At 45.3% G+C, this 10,893-nt stretch overlaps 2 protein-coding genes across 6 annotated transcripts; both read right to left on the bottom strand.

Moving 5' to 3' along the window:
• Positions 1 to 40: 40 nt before the first annotated feature.
• Positions 41 to 4,484, bottom strand: MOB4 (MOB family member 4, phocein). Its single transcript, XM_061555707.1, has 8 exons — positions 4,385 to 4,484; positions 3,579 to 3,641; positions 3,339 to 3,439; positions 3,081 to 3,123; positions 1,542 to 1,628; positions 1,266 to 1,345; positions 1,050 to 1,161; positions 41 to 958 (listed from the first exon to the last, which is right to left on the bottom strand). Exons 1-8 carry the CDS (start codon positions 4,436 to 4,438, stop codon positions 827 to 829), a joined length of 672 nt encoding a protein of 223 aa, XP_061411691.1. The 5' UTR covers positions 4,439 to 4,484; the 3' UTR covers positions 41 to 826.
• A 1,219-nt stretch (positions 4,485 to 5,703) lies between these two features.
• On the bottom strand, positions 5,704 to 10,893 carry OXNAD1 (oxidoreductase NAD binding domain containing 1). Of its 5 annotated transcripts, none has more exons than XM_061555699.1 (7): positions 10,222 to 10,893; positions 8,888 to 8,997; positions 8,238 to 8,344; positions 7,946 to 8,087; positions 7,428 to 7,670; positions 6,844 to 6,952; positions 5,704 to 6,492 (listed from the first exon to the last, which is right to left on the bottom strand). In XM_061555699.1, the coding sequence occupies exons 2-7, from the start codon at positions 8,963 to 8,965 to the stop codon at positions 6,338 to 6,340; spliced, it is 834 nt and encodes a 277-aa protein (XP_061411683.1). In that variant the 5' UTR covers positions 8,966 to 8,997; positions 10,222 to 10,893; the 3' UTR covers positions 5,704 to 6,337. The 5 variants fall into 5 exon arrangements, with proteins under 5 accessions (XP_061411683.1, XP_061411685.1, XP_061411681.1 ...); XM_061555701.1 differs by having other exon boundaries at positions 8,888 to 8,986; XM_061555697.1 differs by having other exon boundaries at positions 8,888 to 8,982.

Below are 10,893 nucleotides of genomic sequence, written 5' to 3'. Positions count from 1 at the left end.
CTCATAAGACGTTATCAGCATATGAAAACAAAACATTACAAACTGTTAAATATTGTTTTATTTGATATAACTGCTTTACTTAAACTGAATTTGTAATAGCATGCCAATTACTAATGCTTTAGGAGTAGTCCTAATGCACTTACAATACAAGCCTTGTAAAAAAGTGTTTTGTAATGTGTACAATGACAAACGGTTTTACACTTAAATACGCACTTAAGGGTGCATACGAATAGCAGGAATATTTGAGTGGAAATAACTGCTCAGGTACCAAGACAATATCGGCAGATTTACAGCTTGTAGAAAGTGGGTACAGAATACATTGCTTTAAACTCGACCTAGCTTTGTAGAAACGTTATGCTACTGGGGAAATCGCAAGGAAACGAGTACACCAGGTCCGAATGTACAAATTCAGCTTAACCAAGATCCATCCAAGCTGGTGCCAGATTTCAGATTCTGGTCTCAATCGTTTGTTCCATTTGGCAAATGAACCCATATGAATTGAAAAGTATAATGTGAATGCACATTGTGACTCATGCAATCTGTTAAATAGGACACTCCGATTTTAAATAAAACTTTTACCTCGAGGCATGGCATATAGAACATTTTACTTGTGCAGAGCTCAGTAGTTCACAATGCTCATCTGCAGTGATTAACACACTACACCACTTGCATTGTGGCTTTTTCTGTCAATTTAACATTTTTAGTGTCAAAATAATATAAGTGAAACTTTCATAACATAGTTGCTCATTAAAAAGTCTATTGGGATATCCTAATACCTGGAAGATTACAGTTAAGAAGATGTGTGAATGAATGGGGGGGTGAAACTTCAGGCCTCGCTCTCCTCTGCTGTGGTGCCCTGGATCTCCTCCTCCAGGATGGGCACAATCAGGTTGTCCTTGGACATGAGGTTGTACTTCATCACAAACTTGGTAAAGCGGTGGCACAGCAACGTTTCATTCTGCATGCCACACAGCGAGTTAGGTTTTGCTTGCAGTATGATATTTAACGTGCTTCAATGACGAACATGGTGAAACAAAAAGCGCAAGTACCTCGTATTCATCAAAAAGTTGGCGGTGGTGGAAGTACGCGTGCGAAAAGATCCGGTAAATCCTACGACACACCGAGCCCAGCTTGGCCACGGATGATTCCTTAATGCTCACCCTATGACGCGCATTCAAGAAGAAATCGGTCACGCGTTGCACTCAACCCACCCAATTGCAACCTCACATACTGAACCAAATAATGTATATGGCAAGTTTTCTTACCTGCTGGGGAAGTATTTGTTGCTGTTTAGCAGACAGGCGGCTCCATCTAATGTGTGCCGTGTGTAGTCTATAGCTGGACACTGATGCAGATGAAAACAAACACTTATGAGGTACAGTACCATATTAAACCTTAGTACAGTTTGGATCTTGACAAAATTGCTCATTTGCACATACATTGCATGATAAATGGCATAATTTGTAACATGCAGTTTGGTGGATGCTGTAGGTTTGCTGATGATCAGACTGCTGAGCATTAGCACCGCAAAAATAAATTACCTCTTTGGGGGTTTTGTGTGCTGCACACAGGAATATCCACTGCTCCGTGGCCGTCATCTGGGTACACGTCTCTGGGTGACAATCATTCTGCCATGCAAACGAAAGCATTCGGTTCATTCGCCGCAGTTGTAGGCCTCATTCCTGTTCAGTCTGCATTTTAGGCTCTTACCAATTTCCTTGTTACTGTTTAGTACGTGCACTTGTAGGCCATCTACATATTACTGCAAGTATTCGTCTGTAATATACCCACTAACAAGTTAAGATTTCAGTTTTAATTTTCACATACTTTGATCGGTTTTAGCTCAAGCCGCCAACCCATGTTAAATATTTGTGTCGTGGGTGCAGTCTCATTCTAAGCTCTGCTGATGTTTAAGTGGTTTCCTTAAATTGTGGGGCCAAAACACATTCCTGCAGAGGGAGCTGGTAGGAACGTTAGGTTGCTCGGTCAATGACCAGGGTCAACGGCAGCGTGGTGTATTCCGCAAATATGCCCGACTGAGGGCGGGCACAAGCCGGCGTGAGTAGGTTAAACGTTGAGTTTTATAAGGGCACCACGGGGCGACCAGCCCCACCCAGCCCCTACCCGCCCCACCCAGCCCCTACCCGCCCCACCCAGCCCCTACCCGCCCCACCCAGCCCCTACCCGCCCCACCCAGCCCCTACCCGCCCCACCCAGCCCCTACCCGCCCCACCCAGCCCCTACCCGCCCCACCCAGCCCCTACCCGCCCCACCCAGCCCCTACCCGCCCCACCCAGCCCCTACCCGCCCCACCCAGCCCCTACCCGCCCCACCCAGCCCCTACCCGCCCCACCCAGCCCCTACCCGCCCCACCCAGCCCCTACCCGCCCCACCCAGCCCCTACCCGCCCCACCCAGCCCCTACCCGCCCCACCCAGCCCCTACCCGCCCCACCCAGCCCCTACCCGCCCCACCCAGCCCCTACCCGCCCCACCCAGCCCCTACCCGCCCCACCCAGCCCCTACCCGCCCCACCCAGCCCCTACCCGCCCCACCCAGCCCCTACCCGCCCCACCCAGCCCCTACCCGCCCCACCCAGCCCCTACCCGCCCCACCCAGCCCCTACCCGCCCCACCCAGCCCCTACCCGCCCCACCCAGCCCCTACCCGCCCCACCCAGCCCCTACCCGCCCCACCCAGCCCCTACCCGCCCCACCCAGCCCCTACCCGCCCCACCCAGCCCCTACCCGCCCCACCCAGCCCCTACCCGCCCCACCCAGCCCCTACCCGCCCCACCCAGCCCCTACCCGCCCCACCCAGCCCCTACCCGCCCCACCAGCCCCTACCCGCCCCACCCAGCCCCTACCCGCCCCACCCAGCCCCTACCCGCCCCACCCAGCCCCACCCAGCCCCTACCCAGCCCCACCAAGCCCTACCCAGCCCCACCCAGCCCCTACCCGCCCCGCCCAGCCCTTACCCTCCTCACCCAGACGGACACAATAATCCCATGTGGGCTAGTGTAACCAGGAGGTTCCTACCAGTATTATTATACATTTACATCAGTCTAGCTTCATAGTTCTTACCTGAAGTTTTACAGCCAAGCCATTTAGCTCCAAACAAAACTGCCTGCAGCACAGTAAATAACAGTAATTAAACATACAGATGGTATGTTGTGTATTATGACAATATGCTCACTGTTAACAATGTGTTCTGGTTAATGAAAATATATCACAATGTCCTTAATGTGTTTATACTGAGACACAACCATGCAGTACGGTATATTATACTCAATGTAATTGTTGCTACTCATTGTTCACATGTTTCAGTGTTTTTTCTGGTACCTCAGATGCTCATATTTCCAAACACCCTCATCCTGCCCATCTGGAGCCTCCAGAATTTTGTCGATGTTCGAGAAGTCCGTTCGGATGTTCTGCTGAATAAACTGTGGATGGATGGTTGACCAAATACAAGATGAACGTCAATAAGCGGTCGTGAAGTTGTGTAGTTAAATATAGTGTCACGCACGACATGTTTGACACCTTTATTACAAGGCAATGCACGAAACAACCGATGTTCCTTACCTGTTGTACCGCAAGGGTGCTATCCATCTCCTCAAAGGGCTCATCTGGCCAACTATAGAATTCCTGAAACGCAAAAGTAAACAACACGTCAAAACTCAATCAACACAAATGGTGAATAGCCTTCAAGCCGGGCACACAAAGGGATAAACACTCCGTTGATTGCTGTACCGCTAGATCCCGGCCACTTCGCAGCCGTGAACTAAATTAAGATAAAACCTCGGGCACGTCTGCAAGAGTAATTGGAATGTGTGGGGTCATTGTGCTCCATTGTGGTGGGTTTCGGTCAATGGTTTTAGTCACCAATCTTCCTTTATATATTAAAAAAAAAGTGCTCGGCTCCAATGCTGCGGTGGCTTCCTCAGAGCTTGGTGGAATATGCTGCGGACCGCGGTGCAATAACCCGAGCGTGAACGATATTAAATGTTGACTGTAACATTAAAACTAAAAACATTAAAACCCACTCGGCCAGGCCGAGGGGGGGGGGGGGTCTTCATTTCACCGTCTAAATTTCCCAGCGCGCATACGCACTAGTGGTGCTCCCGGGCCAATCACGCGCGAGATTCGCCCCACCACGTGACCGGCCCTGACCAATCGGCGCACGGCTTCACAACGACCACCGCCTAAGCGGACTGCAGTTTACAAACGCTGGAGTCCCTTCGTTTATTGCCGAGGCTCTCCCCGTTCAACGTTCGTAGCCTCGGAGGGCGCCGCTCGAGATTCGGCAGAGAAACGGAGAAGGCGACAAAGAGAAGTGTGTGGTGTGTGTGTGGGGGGGGGGGGGGTGATCGGATGTTGAGCGACGGAACCTGCGTCCTGGTCCCGGGTCTGTTCCGCCTCAGCACGGCCGTCCCGTCCGCCATGCCGCCTCGTGACGTCACATCCGGGCGGCGGCACCGGTTGAAAATGGTAGTGCGCATTGGCGGCGGCGTCGTCGGGATTTGATGCGTCCCAAACGTCGCCCCGCTAATGTGCGACCGCCTCTATATATTAACGAATAGCGTCTACGTCAATTAGGTGTAGCGAGGGCGAGCGGGCGTTTGGATGTTAATTGGGTGGGTCGTGGGGGGTGGGGGCTTATCAAATTACCCGCCGCTTAAACGCACGTGGGCCGTTGAAACGTGGGGAGAGATGCCTTTGTAATTGGTAGAACGAATAGGTGACCCCTTGGGTGAGGTTGTGGGGGGGGCCTCTGGTGGCCTCTGGTGACCTTTGTGAAATCTGTGCTGAATTCGACACGAGGTCCTGAACATCTAAACATTTGGCCTGCTAGATTTGAAGCTTTCGTGACTGCAAGGATTCATACTCTTAGGTTTTTTCGGTAAAGTCACGTAGGTAAAAATAAAAACAAATAAGCAATTTATGGGAATAATAATAATCAAATATTATTAATACAAACAATAGAAATAATAATAGAAATAAAATATTATTTTAAAATATTATTTTATTTATATTATTTCTATTAATAAAAATAATAGAATAATATAAATAAAATATTCTTATTTTTTAAATATTTGTATTTTATTTCTATTATTTATATTCTTTTTATTATTTACTTTTATTTTTACCTACGTGACTTTACCGAAAAAAACCTAAGAGTATTTGGCCTGCTCAAGCGAGCACGCACGTGTGGCACTCTTTCGGTTGACGCGAAATTCCACGTTACCATAACGGGACACCCTTTTCTCATTTCAACCAACTACCCAACCTTTAAAAAAGAACGGGCTTTAATGTGCTTGAGTTGAAGTACGGGTTGGGATTCCAACTCGGTGAGTGAATTGCTCTCGCCAAAGATTCCAAGAAAATAACTGATAACAGACATGAGCAAATCTGCTGCTGGATGAAGGCCATCCGCCCCCCGCCCCGATCCGTCGAGCTACTGCGCATGAACCGATCCCATTCTCCATCCTTTCCTGCAACGTGCCCTGCCAAATTCCACTTTTCTAAAGATAATGTAGTGTCTAAAAACTCAAATATGTTCCATAATCATGTGTTCCTCTCCATATGTCCTTGTGTAATTCCACGTGCTCACTTCTATTATTATTTGTGAATATTTCACCTTTTGATCATATTGCATTGTCAGTGCCCACGTTTCATGTATGTACTATACAGTGATTACATTGATTAAACATCTTTGTGTACACATTTGTACGTTTATTTTCCTGATTCAGTTTTAGTTTTCCAAAAGCACAGCAATCTGCTTTTTTATTTTCTCATTTGATCCGTGTATGCCTTTAATAATCGACCTAGGTATACCGACTCCGATGTATGTTCCATGTGTCCCCCCCCCCCCCAATAGCGTCACTTTGAAGTTTTATTTTATGAAGCATTCCACTCATTTCCTGTAGTTCATTTCATCAGCAAACTGCAATATGCATATCCTAGAACTGACGACGGTCAAAATAACTTTTCATATAACTGATCAACAGCCATGAGCAATCCACTGTTGGTAAGTAGTGTCTTTACAAATGAGCTGTCAATGTTTACCAGAACAATAACGTTGTTGATCATCAATATGTAATGAAACAGTGGCAATTAAATCAAGAAAACAGTGAATCACAAAATATTTACTGGCAAGATGCTTTGCATTTACAAGAGACACTAATTCTGATTGATCTCTCATCTTATAAGCAGGAGTAATACATTTTACAATATTAACGATCTTATGAAACCATTAAAGTAATGTAGATGAAAAGATTATAAACAAAGACGTGGAATTAATTTTGCACGTATTTTTTCAAGCAGCTCTTTGGGTGCCTCCACTACTGCCACTTTTCATAAAAGACGTTATCCTTGGGAATCCCTGCACCTCCCAGTGCGTCCGTCACAAAGTCGTACATGGATGAGGGGCCGCAGACAAAGCAGTGTGGGCTACCTTGCGATGCCTGCAGCAGGTCTTGTCCAGTGATCCTCCCCACTGTTTGGGAGGGGCAGACGCGCATAACCATTAGTCCAGCTCTCAAAGGAATCCCATTAGAAACCAGTGTTTGTTGATTACACTTAAGGAATTAAACGTATTTCAAATGCATAGAGCTCGTATGCAGATTAGAGGATTGTTACATCGTAAGTTCATGAGTATTGGTGGTGGCTTGGTGGAGCCTTTATCCAGCAGTGTAATGACGATGGCGTACGAAAATAATGAATTTAGCAAGTGCTTTATGGGTCTTAAGCCAGAACAGTGCTTTTGGATTTCACATTACTTTGAGGCCATATATGAAGCATTAAAATACTTGATCGTGAATGTGATGTATGCAGGCGTTGTCTGTGCCTGTAGTATAGGGCTTCAGGTCCTTCGTTACTGGGGACTTGCACCGCGTGATGTGGAACCGGAGGGACATTTTCCCTGGGAACTCTTGCACCAAGGACAGCAGCCAGTCCTGCATTAAATTAATACGAAACAGTGCTCAGGGTCACATGCATCCACCATTGGCAACATTAATCAGTGTTCTTAGGTACTTATACATTTATCATCACTGCTATCGTTAATGTGTTAATATTTATTTTAGACATTGACCCAGAGGAGCCCTGATGCATTTGTTTCAGAAAAGCCACAGCATCCCAGCAAACGTTTGGGAGACTTATGATCAAATGTTATAATTGTATAACACATGTTAATTGCTAGTTTTGAAGAAAAAAATATGTTAAAAAGATATACTGTACCTTGTAATAAGTGGTTACCTCACAACTACAGTGTAACTTTGTAGCTGTAATTTCTGAAAGTATTACTCGAATGTACAACATGTATACAGATGGACTTCTGTGTTTACTCATATGAATGGACTATCAATGGGTTTTAAGTACAGGTCTAACTGAATTTAATGCCATTATGAGTGAAATGTGCTCATGTATTACCTTGAATATCAGCTCGCTGATCGTCCTTGCAGTGAAGATCAGATGGATCTTCCCCAGCTGGCATCCAGCTTGAGTGAGGACCCGCTGCCTCATGAGGTGCACACAGTGCATCAGAATGGAGCGTAATGGGTTGATCCCCACACCTCCTGCCACCAGCAGCAAATTGACAGGAGGGTCGGATGGCCGGGGATCAAAGTAGAAATTTCCACCAACTCGGACTGTCACTTCCACCCCAACTTTGCACTGTGAATTAAAGAATGATGTTTGAACAAGTCACATTGCCATACTGCAAATGCGTGACTTTGAGTCACCACCATTGCAGTATACTGATATACTGCTATACATATGTAAACAATTATACAGTTTGTAAATTAAATATTCAATAATTATCTACAGATGACAATTGCATGTTTTCCTTTTTGTGCCGCTGCTTGACTGAGCAATGTTAAGTGTGTGCTGCATGCTTGTGTATGTTCGGTGAGCACGTGTCTCCATGTGCGTGTGTGTGTGTGCAATACCTGTGTGTGCACCCAATGTGCTGGATTATCCACGATATCCTTGACTGCCAACTCGATGACACCTTCGCTCTCCAGTTGCTCAGGATTTGAGCAGAAGGAAAACCCTGTCATCTCAGCTATGCCAGGGGCATAGAAGTCCACCCTGGCAGCAGTTACAAATACACAAAGCCACATAACATTTGATGGAATTTATTTTACTCAGTATATTTAAAAACCTCGCAAGGCAAATACAAAGCAGTATTATTTTGTGTTGTAGCTGCTGTAGGAGCTTATTTGTTGTTTGCTTACACACCACTGGCCTGCTTTAAAGGTGAATTGTTGGTTGTGGATTCTCAGCTTGAGGCCTTTTACCGTTGATGATTCATCCCACATTTCCACTACAGTGGCTCTGGACACCGTCTAGGAGAGGGTCGAGACAGGAACAATGGTTGTTTTTCAGATGCAGACACACAATTATAAAAACACTTTACAGATCCCAGACCACGTATTCAATGGTTTCAAGTGTAAAAGGTTTATTGCCTATTATGTTCTCAAATATCCAATTTAGGGTCACAGTTTTAACAATTATATTTACAGTTACTGAATATTTTCCACAAAATAAAAACAAATAACAGCTATAACAGTTCATTAAAAAAAACTTGGAAAGACTAAGCATAAATTCCTTCCAAATTCATATATATGCTTCATGTATTTCATGTTAATTTGGAGCCCAAACTGAGTACCTGTTTATAGCAGGTCATCACTAACCCCGGGCAAACAAGAGGAGCCGAATTTGGGACTGGGCTCGTCTACCCTCACCTTGCAGTGCTACTCTCATCGTCATTAGTGCTGTCTGACAACATCCACCCCGGTATTACGTCCCGGCTTTGTGTCTGCCTTGAGCCCATTCAGGCTGAGACAGCACTTAAACAGCACTTGCCCAAAGCCTCTGGCAAACCTCACCTCACGAGGACAGTCTTCAAGGCGGGGATCCACGCTGTGTGTTTGAACTCCACCCAATGGTGCTGCAGCTGCTGCCATCTGTGCACACCCAGCCACTGGCTGGGTTCAAGCTGGTGGTTAAATTTCGACAACCAAAGCAACGCATCTATTAACAGCGTTGTTAGGAACCCGTCAGAACCGATGAGAACAACAAACTTGATTTCTCTTCTCTTTGCCTGAGTGGCAAGGGATATAAAGTCCAAATGTGCAAGCAGTGACATCTGCGTCTCATTTCTATTTGTTGTGCCACATAGTTCAGAGTCCAGGTGGCGACAGTGTCGTAGTTTTATTTCACTTCAGCCTTTGTTTACTCAGTCGGTAGTAGTTGGTGTGAGTCAAAAATGTGTAGCAGACTGCACATCATCAGACGAGTGTCACCATTCATGGGAAGAACTCAACCCATTTGCTCCACATTTCTTTGTTTCAATTGGAAACGGTATTTTTTCTCTCCGCCCTTCTCTAATCTGATGCCTATCCGGAAATCCTTGAATAGAGAACAAAGCACGGGGTTTAGCGGTACCGAAGGTCACTCATCCCAGACGTTGCGTAAACCTTCAGCGAGTGCACATTCCCCTGTATCTGTTAGAAATGTACGTGTCTGCTAGAGTTGGTAATGATTATTGGATAATAACCAACAATGTATTCCTCTTTGTCCAACCAGTGTGGGTTGAAGACTTCCCAATGCGATGACGGTCATCGGGATTCTTTTGACAATACTTTACCATATTGGTCAATGCAAGTTTACAGAGAAAGTGCCAATAGCAGTTCACAGATGTCACCACTCGCCACTGATGATGTTGACCGTGGTTGGGAATCAAACTCAGGTGGCCGGGTTTATCGCTTGCAGTGCGTGAACTACAGGGTGTGTCTTCTAAAAGTATACCCAAGTAACGTTTTTATTATTTTTTATTATTACACGCTTTTATTTGAACTCACTTCGTTTGGTGTATCCTCAAAAAAGAAATATTGTAACTCAATTTTTACACACTTCCCAATGTGCTATCTACTGCAAACTTCGTATAGGTATGTCATACTGATGACAACACGATATTCTATCGTAAAAAAAATCCAAAACATTCATTTGTTTACTTTTTACACGCTTTTATTTAACTTACTGTATGTGTCGTCGTATCAAAAAATCTTGTAACTCAATTTCAACCGTATTCCCAATGTCGTATCGACTGCAAACTTCGTATAGCTATGTCATATACTGATGACAATACTATATTGTATCATTACAAATAAAAAAAAATTACAATATTTTTTACGGCTCGAATTGTCCACGCTCAACTCACGTTGCCTGTAAATCACCACGTGGTCCCTGACGTCACGGCAAGCCTCGGGGAGCCACGCCCAGGGGCGGGGCATGTGGAAGGAGGGGAGGGGCGATGGGGGAAGGGGCAGGGGGAGGGGCAGCTCGGACAGTACATTTCATTAAAAGCGTGTTTTTAAAAAAAGAAAAGTATTTTTAAATATTGTATTATTTCCACTATACTTAATTCGATATATGGTACTTTAAAAATATACACCCTATACTGTTCTACCGCTCCTCCCGCTTATTTGGACAGCCAAAGTTCAATCCCCAATACATTTTGCACGAGTTGATATTTTGCACATTTAGCTTGTGGTGAATAGGATTCTACTTTTTTGAATATTATTACTCTTTAAGCATACACACCCTGACCTAACGCACACATTCTCAATTACTATCGCTTTGACATCACATGTTGTTACAGATACTATTCTTATGAAAGAGGCATTGTGCATAGAAAGTTAAAACGATGTATAAAATGACGTTGGTAAAAATATTGATAAACATAAGGGGCATTTCATGTTGCATTTAGTACAGAGTGAGGCATCAACATAGACAGGTACAAACTTTAGGCCACGAACTGCAGTTGTTGACAGTTGTTGTGATGAGCATGAATTCTCCTCCACTTCATCTGCTGTGCCCTAGGGGGCCGTCC

Source organism: Lethenteron reissneri, chromosome 21 (genome assembly GCF_015708825.2).
Source record: "Lethenteron reissneri isolate LAM-NWPU_2019-01 chromosome 21, ASM1570882v1, whole genome shotgun sequence".
Lineage (NCBI taxonomy): Eukaryota > Metazoa > Chordata > Hyperoartia > Petromyzontiformes > Petromyzontidae > Lethenteron > Lethenteron reissneri.
This window is presented reverse-complemented; position numbering and strand designations above follow the sequence as displayed.

What these genes read in the sequence shown, in the direction of transcription:
- MOB4 (XM_061555707.1), bottom strand. Translation starts at nt 4,438, where the DNA reads ATGGCGGACGGGACGGCCGTGCTGAGGCGGAACAGACCCGGGACCAGG. An exon ending in GACCCGGGACCAGGACGCAG is followed by an intron (nt 3,642 to 4,384) that starts GTTCCGTCGCTC and finishes TTTGCGTTTCAG; the next exon opens with GAATTCTATAGTTGGCCAGA. An exon ending in AACAAATACTTCCCCAGCAG is followed by an intron (nt 1,162 to 1,265) that starts GTAAGAAAACTT and finishes TGCGCGTCATAG; the next exon opens with GGTGAGCATTAAGGAATCAT.
- OXNAD1 (XM_061555697.1), bottom strand. Translation starts at nt 10,294, where the DNA reads ATGCCCCGCCCCTGGGCGTGGCTCCCCGAGGCTTGCCGTGACGTCAGG. An exon ending in CGTGGTGATTTACAGGCAAC is followed by an intron (nt 8,983 to 10,221) that starts GTGAGTTGAGCG and finishes GAACCCAGCCAG; the next exon opens with TGGCTGGGTGTGCACAGATG. An exon ending in CACATTGGGTGCACACACAG is followed by an intron (nt 7,671 to 7,945) that starts GTATTGCACACA and finishes TTTAATTCACAG; the next exon opens with TGCAAAGTTGGGGTGGAAGT.